Here is a 17,049-nt window from a genome sequence, read left to right as displayed (position 1 = left end):
CTCTATTAAGCCCGAGACTTCCGAGAGAGGAATGGCTCGCACACGTGAGACCACTAATTCACCCGTTAAGGGCGACGTTTTCGACGCACCCCGAGCTTAAGGCTGCGCCAGTAGCTTTCTTCTGTAACGGAGAATGCTGAGAAGAAAACACCGGGCTTGGATTAATGCTATGCCGGTTGTTAGAAGGAGGCAATCGTTCTTGTCCTTTTTTTCCTGGGAAGGTTTCCGTGTTTCTCGCACTATTAGGTACAAGAAGAACGGGTTGATGCTGCTGTCAACGAAGTGTTTTCCAATTCAGTCGCAATGCTTGCCCGTTTCCTTTCTCAGTTTTTGTTATGGCACACAGAGGAGAAATTGAGTAGCCGTATACGTACAGTCGATGGTTTCAAAGTTAATGACTGTACCAGGACACTCGAGGAAACATCAAGGTGCAGCACTAAAGAAAGCAAATGTGTAATAAACTGCAATGAAGTGAACAGCAACACATAGAGAAATGAAACATAGAAGAGCCAAACCGTGCACGTAATAAATAACCTTTCAGTTGGTTTTCGCGTCTTTCCTTCAGTCTTTCAAGTCATTGATATGAACCTTCATACTTATACAATTCGATGGAGGTTCCGTAGAGCTAACATGAAACGGAGATGTACTGTCATTAAAAACAAAATGCACTGCTGCTGATACTCCCAGTGGCACAGCACTTGTCGCATACTAATGTGATTAAGAAGGCCAATGAAAAGTTGATCATGCAAGACGGCATAAACAGCATGATGAGAGTTTGACAGTTTCATACCAAAATTAAAAGGGTGAAATGTGGCTCTGGTTTCCTCCGTGGGCGTCAGCATGACGATTAAGGCAGCCTTGTTATATTGAGCAGAACAGGTGCTTGACCTTGTCCCATAGGGTGCAGGCGTCATCGTGGATATGTCTACATTAGGCTTCCTGGAACTCATTTATTCTCGACATTAGCTCCATTGCAACAGGACATTAGTCAGACTGTTCGGCAGCTTTAATTTCGTAGTTTAAAAATCAGAGAAAGAACTGATTATTACAGGGAATCATTATTTTCTTGCAGCGAGTCTTTATCATTTAAACGTCCAAGACATACAACGGTGAAGTTCAATAACTCACTCGTTTAGCTGAAAGAAGAAAAATGCGGCAGAACTTATCCTACGATGACTGTCGACGGTAATGCTCTAGCATTTAATCAGCATAGCGACACAACGTATTGCCGCCATCGAACCGAGTCATGCATGAGGCGCGCACAGCATCGGGGAGCTCTTTCATGCTTGCCACAGACGACGAGCAAAACGAGAAGTTAAAAACCGGAGCCAACGTCTCGACAAGCGGACTTGATTGAAGTGGTCGGTCAATGATCATCGTGGCTCGTGCATTTGGTGCTGCTCCTGCTACGGCGTTGGCTGCTCTAGCCGAAGAGCCTCTAGGATGGTCCAAGCTGACAGAACTCAGGCCCACGGCCTCGCGAACATGTAGTGATCGTCACGATGAAAGCGCAGCAGATCAGCAGGCACACAGGCGGTGGAATCGAGTGCTGTGGTTCCATGATCAGGCTTCAGCATGACACTAGCTATGCCGGCGTTATGAATCTTGAAGCCGCAATCGTTGCTGTGATGAGACACGTCCACATTCGATTCTTTTTTTTTTACTATTCAAGCACCCTAAAGCCCCATAAGGGCATTACTTAGGGGTGTTACAATAAACCACTGATAGTTACAGTATACGCACTGAAACAGATAATGCATACTAATATCAAAGGAAGACAAGCGGAAAAACAGGGAAAAATAAAACAGTATAAGCGCAGTACAACGACAAATCCTAAACATTAAAGATACCTATATCATTAAAAGGAGTATTACGCAAGATCAACATTACTTGGTCACTTCACACAAGAGAAATGCTTGCTAAAAAGGTACACATACGAGCAGATACTGCATGAAACAATAAAATAATAAAACCATAGAAAATTTTACGCAGTACAAGGAACACGGTGCTAACCTAAAACAAGGTCATTTGCGCAAGGAACATCAAAATATGGTAGGAAGAAAAAGTGAAATAAGAAAAAGTACACAATAACACAGTGATACATGTAACGAATGAGCAAGAGAATCCTACGTGAGTACGTTAGAATAGTGTTTTAGTTTTGCTAGGAAATCATCATGACTTAGAACTGATACGATTTCATTTGGTAACATATTCCAGTGATATATCGTGAGAAAGAAGGGCGAGTGACTCAACAGGTTAGAGCGCGCGAGAACGGGATGCACTTTAAAGGGATATGATCAAAGCACGCGAAGATACTATGGGCAGGCCTGATGTGTCATGCGCTGACAGGCGACCTGCCATTGTAAAGCTGGTGAAAATTGGAAAGAAGTACTATCAGTCTTCAATTTTCTAGTGAGGGGAGGTTAAGACATATTTTAATATTAGTGATGCTAGACGTTCGTGAGTAATTTTTTGTAATGAAGCGGGCGGCTTTGTTTTGGACTGACTCGAGCTTGTTTATGAGGTATGACTGATGCGGATTCCGTATAAAAGACGCGTACTTCATTTTCAAACGGACCAGTGTCGTGTAGGCTAATAATTTAGTGGACTTGTTTGCCGAGTAAAGCTTCTGGCCAATTTTTTGGTCACTTCGGCAGCCAGGGCGACCAATGTTTGTGGCGACACTCGTTCTGTGGAACCGTGGTTCGAGCCAGGGTTTTGGCACCAATCGTAGAGAACCAAGACACATGCTACGGCTTCCCCGATCACCTGTCGTAGTCTTCTGTATTAAGGCCGAGTATTGAGGCACGAGCACCTCCATGGGAAATGGACGTGTGTGAGAAGAATATTTGAATATAGCCTAATAACTGCCGCTTTCCCACGTTGTTTTCATTTCCAGACACAGGCGTACTGAATTTTCGCGAATTAAAATATGGGTCCTGTTCCCAGCTTAGCTAAGACACACTCTCGCAAACCGTAAAATCCGGGACGTGTTTTACAACCTCGCGCTATAGTGTGCTTGCCTTTTATGGTTACCTTATATTTTGACCAGCAGCAAAAACAGAAACAGCCAGGGGAACAATCGTTTTTGCAAGAAGTAGGTTTCACAAACTTCGTTACCCTGACGGAAATGCTCCTGCAAATGACAAAGCACCGACTGAGAGGGCCTGTTGGTACATTCGAAGGGAGCTGATATGAGGCCCAGCATTTCTCGCCCACCTTTGACAAATTCAATTTTTTTTTGTAATTTCGCTAATATTATGTTCGCTAAAATAGGCTGGAGCTGCTCTTGTGTGTGGGTTGTGGAATACGCCATACTTTGTGAGCCCACGAGCCTTGTCTACATTTGCCTGTCAGTCGAAGCACCGTTGCCTCAAAAGCGGCTTTCACATTGGCGAAGTACGTACTCACTTTATGTCACAACGCTCGGCTACAGCAATGCAGCAGGTTACAATAAACGTTGTGGGAGGGCAACTAGGACGTCGTAATGAAGTTTACTTTCGTCACACAATTTTGAAGCTTGGCGATGTATCCTGAGCATGCTGCGGGAATATCTTGTCATTGTTTGATCACGTACGCTTGACCAAGTCAGCATTTATTGTTTGACCGTTACAAGTAAGGTGACGCGTTTACGAGGTAAGGAGTGTAGTAAACTCCTAGATATGCATGACAGGCGACAATGAATGCATAGCTGAAAAATATAGCCACCCAATTATTATAAAAAATGCACAAAAGCTGCGCATATACATGATCAGCATTACTGTCTTTGTCACTACCAATAAACACTTATTCAGCTGGAGTCATTGCCTTTGAACCAAGAAAGAATCAAGCAAAGATAGCCGGGTGAAGCACGTCACTAAATTTGTGCCATAGAGTGTGTCAGTAGTGTGCCAGAATCCTGTGACCTGTGGCATGACTTACGCGGACAAACGTGGTCCATTATTAACGCGACCAAGGGAAACGCAAGCAACAGTTGACGTTTTCTCATTCACACTTGGCAAGACATGGCCTCGATTTATGCTCTGATCCCGATATTCATGTCACAGTTATCGTGGCTAGGCATTATAAACAGACATCGCGCAAAATTGTCGTGACATTGCATGTGAAAAAATATATATACGGAATAGCCATGCCCCCGTTTCATTTTGTAGATAAAAAAAAATGCCTCCTTGATAACCACTTGTCGTGTTCTCTGAATACTTTCTGTACATTTATGATCAACCTAGCGAACTTTACTATTTACTCATCGCGATTCTACCAATTATACATGTATTTAAGTGAAATCAACCAGTTCTGTGTAAGCGCTCGAATCGTCGTCATTTGTTTGTATCTCACTCCAGCTTGCGCTCTTTCTCCTTATATTACGATACTTTATTTACGTTACCAGATTACGATTCTTGTGGGAGAGAACTACATCAAGTTGTTGAACTTCAGCATACGTAAAGTGTTGCTAGGACGTGTCCGAGGAAAGAAACATAAAAATTAAAATGACAATGGCAACAGCCACAAGAACTTGTCAAATGTACAAGGCACAGAGAAGTGCTTGTAATAACGTTCAGAAACTGTACGTTTGCTACGATTGCTATCCTAAAATTTCGCTTGTGTCCCCGTTTTTAGGCAGTATAGTCACGCCTGAAAGGACGGTGCTGCTTGAGACCAGAACCCATCACTGTCGTGCACGAAGAAATCGGGGAAAGAATTAGCGGAAACTCTGAGACCAGGCAGCCGGAACAGCCGTCAAGCTGTCACCATCTCGGTGGTTGCGCGCCTCATCAAGCCTTTTGTGTAGTTTCTGCGTGGCTTTATGCAGCAATTGCTTTTCGTGTTGCGATGCTAGCAAGCGTCACACGTCGCCGCCATGCCGATGAAGGGGTCGCGCGGCTTCCTCTGCAGCAGCCGCCACATAGATGGAGACAATAGCCGTGACGTCATAACAAACTTGTCACCGGCAAATGGGTAATCACTTTGGAATCCCCGTCAAGGCAGCTCCCTTTCATCGCGCTGTCTGGTTCCCAAGTTGTCGAGAGCAACTTTCCGGGACGTGTTCTTTTTTTTTCGTGCTTTCTTCCAGCATCTCACGAGACATTGGGTTTTCTTTTTTTTTTATTTTGCACCGGGTCCTGCGGTTTAGACATTATAATCATTCTTATGCCTTACTACTCTCCGCCGAAACACAAAGAAAGTTTACGCACGCGACATGGCTCACTCGGTCCTGGTGCCACTGCGAGCTCTCTTGGAAGGGTCCTAATGATATCTTGTCCTAGAATGCGCAATAGACGCCACCTTAATTTCACTGCGGAAAATTATTTACCCGGCTGTCAGCTGTGCTAGCGAAAGAATTGGGGCAATCAGAGGGAAACAGTGTGCATCGCTTTCGACAGGGTTTGCGGCGAAGCGCGCGACACAACCCTAACGTTTGCATTGCCACAGTCCTGACAGCGTCTTCACTACTCTGATCCGAGAAACGTTCCCTAACACGAAGGCTCGTCCTGCCTGTCATAAAGCAATACCCTGTGAAGCACAGAAACACTTTTTTCTTAGCTGTTTTTTTGATAGCGCTTTTTGAGCCTGTCGTCTTGCATCTCTCGTTCTAATGCAACTTTTAGGTTCTCTAGCGCTCTCACCATTTACCCCTGTCTTGTAAACGATAGCTGTAGGGGCCTTGCTGTTGCGACATATCTTATTTTGCTGTAGGAAAAGCTGAACGACAAGGGCAAAACAAAGGCAAATTTGACATACAGGGCATTGGCTTTCAATAATAGATATATTTCAAGTTTCCGTCACCATATATACCATAGAAACGTCATACAACACGTGAAAAATCTCAGTAAACATGAACAAAAATAAACAGGAAATCACGCGCAGGCACTTTACCACACAGAATAAGAGAAATGTACATGTTCGACTCGAGCAAAGATAGTTGAACTCTTTTGTAGATAAGGAAATGGAAGGCTTACTGATGCATGTGTCACCAAATGTTTCTAGCTTTCTAGCTTCCATTACCACGCGCGTCATCTCACACCTGCGTCTACTCCTGATGTTTGTTTCTTTAAATGTGGGTTTGCATTTGCATCTTTGGCAATGGCGGCAAGAAAGCCGTCAGAAGCCACATTGATTGCTTTGTTATTGTGTTCTCGTAACCTGTCATTTATGCATCCGCCTGTTTGACCAATGTAGTATCGTCCACACCCGAGAGGAATGCGGTATACCACAGCCGCCATGCAATCAATGAATTTCTTTTCATGTTAATTTTCGCATGCGGTACCTGCGATACTTTCTGGCCTTGTGTTTCTACACAGTTTCGCAATTTTTTTAGACGCCGAAATAACAACGTTGATGCCGCTTCTTCCATCAATATTTTTTATTCTGTGGGAGAACCTATGTATGTAGAGGATGATAACAACTTTACTTTTGTTAGTGTCAATGCTTGTACCATTCATTTGCTCCGAACTGCTCTCCTGTGCCTTCTTAAGCAATCTTTCTGCAACCGACACAAGCACGTGGCTCGGGTAACCAGTGCTGCTTAAACGTCAGGCTTGCCGTCCGAAGCTATCACACATTAGATGCTGGAATGACTTCTTCAGTGCTTCCCTGAAACACATCTTCGCAATTCCCTTCTTTACGAGCTTCGTACGTTTCGAGGGAATGTGTAGCCACAATACCTGTAAACAAATTATTTGTTGAAACTTAGCGCTGTTTGTATCAGATATGACTTTCTGTTGCCCTTGTCGTTCAGCATGCGCTACAACAAAATAATACCTGTCTGGTAGCTTTACTTAAGTTCACTAATCTTTCAGGTGAACTTTTCATGGCGATGACATAGACAAAAAGTCAAAATTTACGCACAAGATGTGCGGCAAACATATTTTTTCGCTGCTTTCTGTCATATAATGTCTTTAAAAGTTTTTTATGCATGGAAAGTTGAGTGGTTCGAATAGCACGGGGCGCACTATTTGCATGCTGATTATCAATTATGTCACCCACTCTGAGAGAAACGGGGATCTATGTCGAAGTCACCGCCCTAAACGTCCTAGCCTGCATTCTCCTCTAGCCTGATTGCTTATTGCCTCGTCATTGGCGATCATCGTGGCGTCAGCCGAGGTCACAGCGGCAACTCCAAAGGGTGCAAGCTTCCTTTTTCCGCGTTCGCAGCTCAAGTGCCCAAATACGAGAGTGTTGAGAAGTGTTGCATCAAAAGACAACAAAAAATTAAGTTTAGTAAACTTGTTTTATCACCCAGAGTCGAAACGAGCCTAAACTTTACGATCCTCCTCGTTGGCCATGACTTTTCAGGGCCGCAACACACCCTCGCACCAGCGACCGAATAGGATAGGGGAACAAGATACGGTATTATCAAATGGGGTATAAAATGCGCACGGATAGTGGTAAAGCGCAAACTTTCTTTCTGAATATCTCAGTACCTAAACGCACGTGGATTTAATCGTAAATACACATGGCCAGTAGCTTTACCTGGCCCTGTGAAAAACTTACACTGGAAACATAGCGCGGAAAGGACGATCGATAAAGACTAGACAGGACAAGCGCTAACTTTCATCACCTGTGAAGAAACTCAGTGCCCTTCCACTCTGTCAAGAAAGACGCCCAGCCAAGCTGCGTATGTGGGCCCCCTAATGGCGAACTGCACTTTCGCCGTGGGTCGGCCCGGCATTGCGCTATCTTCGGGGGTCGGCCAACGTATGGAGACACGATCATTGGGGAACCAACCCTTAAGAGTTAGGCTGTAAAAATTTGTATTCAGCAATTTCCAAGTTGGTCAGAAAAATAGCGCTAATTTCTTTATCCCTTCCTGGCCACAAAGGTATCCAGCGGATTCTTTTCTAGTGTCATTTCATACACTGTACAACAAAGGACCACTAGCATGCACTCATATCAGGCCAAAAAAGTTTTGGGCCACACCCACTTGCTTGTCACGCGGCATCTCGAAAACCATGAAAACAACAGAATATATATATATATATATATATATATATATATATATATATATATATATATATATATATATATATATATATATATATATATATATATATATATATATATATATATATATATATATAGGAACGTTTCATGTGTGCCAAAGGCAAGTATGAGCAAACCGGCATATTTACCACATGTATGCTGACCGAGAAAGTAGTGCCAATAAATGCACATGCGTTCTTCCTAACAAAATAATGCTATAGGGAGCTTGAAAATGTACGGTATTTTATTAGCTGCACCAGTTTCCTGAAATTTTCCTGAAGCAAAGAGCACAATTTTAACCATCGTACTAAATTACTCTATGAAGCGGCCATCACTTCGAGAAATCCGAATGCCGAATTGGATATTTAACATAATTACATTAAATTATTGGTTAGCAATTTACTTTACGGCACATATTTCAACATAAGCACTCCAGCTAGTGAGTTTGCATGACATATCTACCGGGAACAAATTTTGAGGATGCCACCGGTTTGGAGATATGCGCCGTCAAACTTGCGGCGCAAATGCACTATCGTTCACATTACTTTTTTATGAAAACGCTGATTTATGCATTCAAGCACAAAAGTTCCTGGAACGCCAGTGCATTTCGTCAGACAATACGGTTACGTTACCTCCAAACTGGTGTAGTTGTGGGAATTCGTTCCAAGTGGGAACGCCTGGCGAACTTGCCAGCTAACAATTGGTGAATAGCAATACGTAGTCTAAAGTAATTTCATTTAAAATAATTAGTGGAGTTATGTTAACTATTCAATTAAACATTTCGATTTCTCGTATAAGGCCGGCTGAGTAACTCAGCTCAAGGGTTAGAATTGTACTGTCTCCCGCAGCAATTTTCTTCTAAATTTTATCGCTTAAAAAACTGTTTGCATAATGCGGACTAACAATGATATCTAAGGCCCGTCGATAATGTGATGGAATAGCGAAATATATTAAGTGGATATTTTCACTTGCTTCATTTTCTTTTATTTAGCCATTCGGTATGTGCCATTCGGTATGCTCACATTTTTGGCCGATATTTAAGATTTCGATTGTGCTACAGTGACACAATAGGTGTGGAATCCCTAAATATAGCTATATATGTGTTTTACTTCTTGGAGTAACATATATTCTTGCCATTCTTCCCTCGACATGTCTTGTACATTACCATCGTCCTCGTGATATTGCTATCGTGATGTCTCGCACAGTGCATCTACTGATTTAGAGTTCACACTTCTGCATAGCTAGTGAGTGGTGCGGTGAATAAACCTATCGGTGCGTGAGATTAAAACTGTGACCTCTGTGAGAGGTAAACATAAACATTGTACGAAATTACGCATTGCAGAGGATGAAAGTTTACACGACTGTACGCGCCGCCATTAGTTGTCTACCATTTGTTAACCGGTTAACTAGTGCTTCGTTTCACCTAAACATCAACATGTTAGTTGGATCAGCATGCCTTCTTTGTAAACGTGTACTTTTTGAAGAGAACCAGGCGATTGTCTACACAAATAGACTGTAACTCCTTGGTGAAAGCGCAAAGGATAACTGTCCTAGGCACCTGTCCTTGATTTTTCCCTTATGTGTCACAGAAGAGAGACGCCACAGCTCTCATTCTTTTGTCCAAGTACCACTGGAATATTCGATGTTCCCGCATAGCGAGTCGACTTAGTTGTATTTACAAAAGCCAGTTAACTTTGTCGATGCTTCCCGGCGCGCATTCAGCGTGGACAACAAAATGGACACACACATCGCGGAGCAAACGACTGAAACTTTCGTTTCCCGAGAGGAGGTATTATTGCGCTTTTCTCCGGGAAATAGGTAAAGATACAGAAGAGTATCTTTACCTTTTACACATTGCAATTACACATTGCAATGTACAGGTCACGTTTTGTCGAAGCGCGATTGGTGCACGTAGAAGTGGGATCATTCACAAAGCTAGTCGCTAAGTAGGTGTTCAATAGAGATATGTGTGTGTGACGACAAAAAAAAAAGACACAAAATTGCCCTCTGGAAGAAAAAGGGGACCCCGCCACACATGTAACTCACTCCGCGATAGGGAATCGCACTCCTTTAGTATAGCTGTTCTGCGAAATTTTTTTTAATCTCAATTAACACAGTGCCATGTGTACATCCGTTCTGCTGGTCTTGTCTAACGCGTTTCGAAACGTCGATAATGCAGCGCCACCTAGCCCAATACAGAACCTTGCGGAGCAATTAGGCTTGACCAGCCGTTCGTGTTGAGCGTGTGCCACATTTTTCAAAGACGATAAAGAAGAAGCATAAGAAGCTAAGTGCGCACACCGGCGAGCTGATGACCTCGCAAAAGGCAAAGCGCGTTATGCCCTGCGAATCTTCTGACGCATCCGTCACCGACTTTCGGAAGCAAAGTCGCTCGTCCACACCATCTCATGCGACAAAACGCAGAAGGGTGAAGAATCCGCGAGTGAAGCAAGCATCCGAGAATCAAGTGCAGGAATCGGCGTCCCCGGGCAACATGGCGTTAACCGAAACGCTGGGAGGCAGCAGTGGACACAGCGCTGTTAAGGATCCCACCGAAGTCCTCCACGACGCCCAAACGAAAGAGACCCCGGAAGACAAGGCGCTAGAGAGCAGCCAAGGTGAGGGCAGCAACTGTAGACCTTCGGACTTTCACATGCACTCAAATCGTCGCCGCGAAATGCCATTTTCAGTTTGCAACATGAGATTCGATTCCACGTTGTGTACGCGTTCTCCTGCGAAATGTTTTATTATTATTTTTCAATGAGATGACTCGCTTGTATCTGCTCTTTAACAGCGGGTAAAGCATTGAAAATGTGTTGGGTAGGTCGCCAAGCGTTCGAACCAGTGTTGTCCTTTAGGTCATTTTGCTGCTAAATTTAGCTACTTTCTTGTCTGTCAAAGCGAACTTCTTTAGCGACATGAATGAAGAATCGGCGACATTTAGGTGACATCGAAGTTAGCAAGCTTGCTTCAAAAGTGAGCTTCTAGCACAACTTTCAATATTCGAAAGGTACCTGTAAATCGACCAAATTGTCTGCACGACGCTTAGGCTTTGTAAGCATAATGAAGCAGCGGTTGCCTTCAGAGTCCTCACATTGTACTCTTGCTTCACAGCACACTGAACACCACTAACCATAGTGGTGACAAAAGTTACGCTTATTTATTATTTGCAAAACCGAATGAAATAGGGTCTAAAAACTGCTGGGTCTACAGCTTCCCAAAATTCTGTTTGATTCCTAGAGATTCGCAAGTATGACCGTAAATTTTCTGCCGCAACTGATTGCAACAAACTTTATGGTCACAATTATAACGCACAAGGTGATAAAGACAGCTTGATTGTATGAAAAGTTGGAGTGGCTGGGCTTGTTCCCCAAATCTGAACGCACCGCATCCATTTCTCACGGCTCGCCTAGAATCCGAACTCAGTAAAGCGGAGCCTCTCTGTAGTTAAACGCAGAACTTCAGCTGTCATCATCTGTTGTAACGTAGCTATATCAGTAATGTAAGAGCGTTCTACACCCGGCTGGTAAATTCGCGTTTGAATCGGCGCCTGCTTTGACACTAGAAGCTCAAACATCTCGGTAGATGGTATGTGCCAGGTTAGGTCATATTATTGTGTTCCAAAACGCCTACGTTATCTACAATTATCTCGGCCGTACTAGAGAGAAGTTAGAACTTGAGACTGACTCCAACCAAATAACTGAACGCTTTAAAAGAGGCACACCGCCACCCCCCGAAGAACAACCCCCTGAAGAAGGAGCCGAATGGGCTCCGAAACGTCGGGCTAATAAAATTCAGTTATTTGGTTGGAGTCAGTCTCAAGTTCTAATCAATTTCCCAACCAGACAGGCAATTCTGTCGAAATGTTTAGCTTCTAGAGACAAGTTACTGACAGTGTAGTAAAGTTAGCGGAAAATAGTGACATTTCTGCCGTATTTAGTTGCATGCTTAAGAAGAAAAACAAACGGAAAACGCAATAATGTCTCCCGACTGCAAAGCCTAGAGGTCAACAGGACAGACGCGGCCCGACTAGAGGGAAAGTGTCCAAAGGGCAGCTTCCTATGGGAAGGTCTGAATATATTTTTATTGTCCTTTTAATACGATACAGGTCACGTTTTGTCGAAGCGCGATTGGTGCACGTAGAAGTGGGGTCATTCACAAAGCTAGAAACTAAGTAGGCGTTCAACATGCAGATTTGACAGACGAATGAAATGGGTTTTAACAGTGCATGCCAGATGATGACACACAATAGAAGACTAGAGTGGTGGTTAGCCAAACAACAATTAGTGAACAATCAATCTTCAGCTAGTGTCTCGTCATCAATTGCTGGTGACCCGAGAACTATTATCAGACTGAATTGCAACGATGGTGTTCACTTAACGCACAATAAGTGGCCCTCCCGTGTCTTTCGCCGCTTTTGCACAGTGTCTGAAATGCAATTTGCAAAATGTTCCGTTTGATTCAATATAAGTGCTGAATTAGTAACAAATGAAAACAAAGGCTACATGTATTTGTGTGTATTCGTGCAAGGTTACATTTTAACCCTTTCTTTCTGTGTATTTTCATGTTCTTTCTAAAGGGATACTTATGTAAACCTCACCCCTTATGTAATACATATCATGTCAGGGGTCTTCAAGGAAAATAAAGAAGTGTGGCGCTCGGCTTTTTCTTGGGCTTCGCATGCCCTACTAAGCTACTTTACGCACATCCGCTACCTCGACAGCGAATGTTACGTTCGCATTGTAGCATACTGTGCCAGAATTCTCCGCAAGGTTTGTGGTGATGTCGATTGAGTCATCTAGCACAGGCAGAGACTTCAACAGAAAAGTGGATAAACTTTACTGAAATTATAACGCCTCCGAAGCGTACGATTCGTATATTCTAGTGTGTTTTGACGACAAACGAGAGTGGGTAAATCAATTCTACTGCGACAAAACTATCTTTTGCACGTCTTAGTCGCAGACCATGCAGGCCCTTTGTATAGCAACTCCAGACCTCTACTATTTTTGGTTCACAGAGCGTAGTGGCAGCAACATGGCGGGCCTTTCAAACCTTGCGGTTGTATACGTGCTGCCATGTTTAATAATAATAATATTTGGGGTTTTACGTGCCAAAACCACTTTCTGATTATGAGGCACGCCGTAGTGGAGGACTCCGGAAATTTTGACCACCTGGGGTTCTTTAACGTGCACCTAAATCTAAGCACACGGGTGTTTTCGCATTTCGCCCCCATCGAAATGCGGCCGCCATGGCCGGGATTCGATCCCGCGACCTCGTGCTCAGCAGCCCAACACCATAGCCACTGAGCAACCACGGCGGGTTGCTGCCATGTTTAAACACGAATGCGTATGTAACGCTTCACGCTGCCACTCTCTTATATATATATTTAAAAGAGTAGATAAGCTATACTGCAGTACAACACATCTATGGGTCTGCAAACTTAAAAGGATTACAATGTGATATTCAAACCAAATGCTGCAACCTGACAATATCACCCACTGAGCACCGTTGTAAACAATACGCAGCTCCCCAAGACGGCAGCGAAGAAGTCGTTCGAGCTTGCAACGACCCCGACGTCTCGAAGAAATCGACAATCTCTCAGTCATCGACGACTACACCGCCACAAAATCTGTCCAAGCAGGCTGCTCTGGGACAGTCTTCCACGATCGACCACGCCTCGCGCAATGCTCTCCATGGGAAAGCTGATCCCGCTGTTCTCAGCACAGAGCGCTCGGTGGTAGAGCAGGGACAAGCCAGGGCCGGTTCTGCAGGCGGCGCCAGCGATGTGCTGGTCAGGGAGCTAGGGAGACGCGAGCCGTGGGGAAGCGGACCAACGGAGCCTGACGAGCAACGTGGGCTCCATGTACAAACGGTAAGGAGAATGGATAGCGCCAAGAAACCAGTCTCGATCCACCTTCATTTGTTGCTTTTTATGCGAAGCATACTAGCCGCACAACCACGCTCTTCCTCGCTGCGCCGCGCGCGGCCGCGTAGCTACCATATTACGTGATAACAGCTGCAAACGCGGAGGCTCAACTCGTGCGCTCGCTTGCGGCCGCGTAGCTACATAGCCGGGTCTCAGCTCGTGCGCTCGCCTGCATGAGTTGTTTCTTCGTCTAGCCGAACCAAATATAGCCAAGCAACAGCAGTTCACCAGGCTAAACAGTGGTTCAACGACTAAAATAAAGGCTAGTATGCTTCGAATCCTGGGCTTAACCTTAGCTAAGCCACAGCCATTTTTTGGTTGCCTCCAAAGAAAAAAGCACACTCTTGCACAAATATTACTGTAACTTCGCCATCGTTCCTCCGAGGAAAAAAAATTAATTATGGAGTTCAATGCCCCAAACAAACTTTAGCCATGAGAGATGTAGTAGCGGCTGACCTACGAAATAATTCCTACCACCTTGGCATCTTTATTGTGCACCTAAATGTTAGCAATGGAGCGTTTTTACGTTCCGCATCAGTCAAAGAGCGGCTTGGAATGCAGCCGGAAACCTCGTGCTTCTAAGCAGAATTCCATAACAACTGAGGCAGCACAGTGGATTCGTACGTGCAGGAAAAGGCGTTGCCCAATGCACGATTTTTCTCGAGGACATGTTTTCGAGTAAAATGCCCGGCACTCCCAATTAAGTGCTTACCCGGTACTTCAGTGGCATTACCGTGATGCAAGGCAGCTAACTTTACCATTTCTAAGGTAATCCTCGCTGTAACTATCCTCATTCGTGGGTATCGGGCGCAGGGAGCTAACTCCGGAATTCAACACAATATTCCAGGCATTTTTAGTCAAGAGAGGGATTTGTACGGACGAAAACAGCTCTAATATGTCATCAGTCACAAAACCGAGTTGCAGCCATTATGTATCCGTGTTAGAATAACATCTTTATGAACCATTAAGAAGAGATTCACGCAGTGCTTCGTTGCTCCTCGGATATAGTATTTGTTTTTAGTCATCTGATAAAGTTCACCAAAGCAGATGTTCCGTAAATCTCCGTGGGCGATAGGTTAGACGCGATTGCTTGAAAAACATTCCTTTCTATAGCATCTTTTATGCTCTCACTTGCTTTGCAAAATAAGCAGCTTATGGCGACTGCAAGTACACTTATAGCGCGATCGCGCCTTATATCATACGAGGCGATGAGCATTTTCGAACAAGCAGCTCCGAACACTATGGGAGCATTTCGAAACGAACTGCACTACGCGGATACGGTCGACTGGGCCACGTCGTTACCGGCAGTGAAGCATGCCTACTCGCATAGCACCTACTGCGAAATTGAAAGCACCAGGTGTCAGCCGAGTTCCTCAGCCATTAATGAAAGAACAAAGCTTGCCTTGTTGCTCCGGCCACCCCATTCTCTGCTTTGATCGTCGTTAAGACTACATCCTCTCAAAGAAATGAAGAACACGAGTTTTGCGAGAAAGTACCATATGGTGGCAGCTTTCCCTATGGGAGGGGGGGGGGTGTTTCGGGGGGGGGGGGGGGGCAGAGATGTAAAACCTAACAATGTCACGCAAAACCAATGTACAATTGAATGGAAGATTTCGCTTGCTTTGAGGGTCTTTAGCCGAGGCATGCACACAGGCCGTTTTAAAGAGACACTTACCAAGTCTGATCGGAAATATTGGTTTTATTTTGGAAGGTGTAAAGCGCCATCTATGGAGCATCTTAGTTTAATAATTCTTCAAATCCGTTAATGTATAAAGGAGATAGTATAAATTGTAATGTCATGTCACCTATGCTTTCGGGTGGCTACCTTCACTAACAACATAAAGATACCGAGCATTTCTACAAGCCATTGCAAAATACAAGGCTTTCCTAGCTGTGTTTTCTCTTACTGGGGGGGGGGGGCGCAGAAGGGCCACGTCACGTTTACGTCACAATCCTTCCACTTCTTTTTTCATATTATTTTCTTCCTTTCCACGGCACACTTCCAGTGGTTGATCAGCGCGCTCTACCTTGAACGAGCAACCGAAGTAACGTGCCATAATCGGCGACGCTGTAGGCAGAGCGGACGAACCAGGAGCAGGTGCGTAAGCGGTAGAGCTTTAACGTTTGGCAGCAAAGGGAGCTCTCTACTGGTCAAGTGCTCTCGTGCAAAATGTTAACTGTTGGCCCGCCGCCCAGTGGTTTGGTACATTCGCATACAGGATCATCAGCATGTAGTCTACGCACGTGGCTTGCCCGTTTGCAAAGGAGAAACCTGATCAGATTCCCCTTTCTCCCCCCCCCCCTCCCCTACACAAACGAATTCGGTTTCCCTGTAATGTTGCCCAACAATATACGTCACGCTCGTTCTCATCGGGTGCAACTGTAGTCTCTAAGATGGTCTCCCATACCCCGTTATTTCGCAGTCTCCGGCCTCCTCTTCGTGCGACCTAGGATTTCAGGAGGAAGGAACGCTCCACAAGCTCCAATCGCCGAGACGCTCGACTTCGCTACCGTTAGCCGATTCACCCGATCGAATGCTAGGCAAGCTCAACACGGCGAGGCAGTCGACGTCGATGCCTATGATGGAATCGTACGATCGACGAAGTGTTCGGTTCGAGCAACCATGCCAGGACGTCTCGGAGACCAGAAAGAAATCCCGGCGCAAATACAGCCTCTTCCCTTGGGCGTGGCTCGGTTCCCGGACCAGCAGTGGTTCGGCATTAACGTTCACGACCTCGACGCCCAACTCGCAGCTGCGGTTATCCCGGAGCGTTCCCTACACGCCACACATCCGCAGCCGCAGAGGGGCGAAGGTGAGTGTAGCAGACGGCATTTCTATGCACCCGAGCAAACAGCAACCCAATTTCACGATCTCTGATAGGATCCTGAGTGTCTGGTAAAATGTGTTTAAATTAATTCTGAACTTATTTCTTGATGTTACCAAACATTCAAAGGGAGGCAGACATTATAGCCATTGAGCCAATGTCCGTCTTAAAGAGGTCTCCTACCACGCATATTCTGCCTTACAGAGCGAAGTGTAATGAGAAATTCTTGTACTGCGCATTTCGGAAGTAATGGAAGAAAATACCTTAGTGTGTAACGGAGAATCGCCGGTCAGCAAGGTGCAATGTACCATTGCCAAT

At 44.8% G+C, this 17,049-nt stretch overlaps 2 protein-coding genes across 5 annotated transcripts in view; one reads left to right on the top strand and one right to left on the bottom strand.

The window, feature by feature from the left end:
• The window catches only part of LOC135908586 (uncharacterized), a 235,627-nt gene that overhangs the window by 97,572 nt on the left and 121,006 nt on the right, over positions 1-17,049 (bottom strand). The gene's annotated exons all lie outside the window — the stretch shown is intronic.
• Positions 10,259-17,049, top strand: part of LOC135908552 (endothelin-converting enzyme-like 1) — a 28,561-nt gene continuing 21,770 nt past the window's right edge. For all 3 annotated transcript variants that reach the window (XM_065440333.1, XM_065440332.1, XM_065440331.1), the window contains exons 1-3: positions 10,259-10,598; positions 13,506-13,852; positions 16,330-16,719. In XM_065440333.1, the coding sequence (XP_065296405.1) occupies positions 10,292-10,598; positions 13,506-13,852; positions 16,330-16,719 (1,044 nt within the window). In that variant the 5' untranslated portion in view covers positions 10,259-10,291. The remainder of the gene's footprint in view (positions 10,599-13,505; positions 13,853-16,329; positions 16,720-17,049) is intronic.

The sequence above is a fragment of the Dermacentor albipictus genome, chromosome 9 (genome assembly GCF_038994185.2).
Source record: "Dermacentor albipictus isolate Rhodes 1998 colony chromosome 9, USDA_Dalb.pri_finalv2, whole genome shotgun sequence".
Taxonomy (NCBI): domain Eukaryota; kingdom Metazoa; phylum Arthropoda; class Arachnida; order Ixodida; family Ixodidae; genus Dermacentor; species Dermacentor albipictus.
This window is presented reverse-complemented; position numbering and strand designations above follow the sequence as displayed.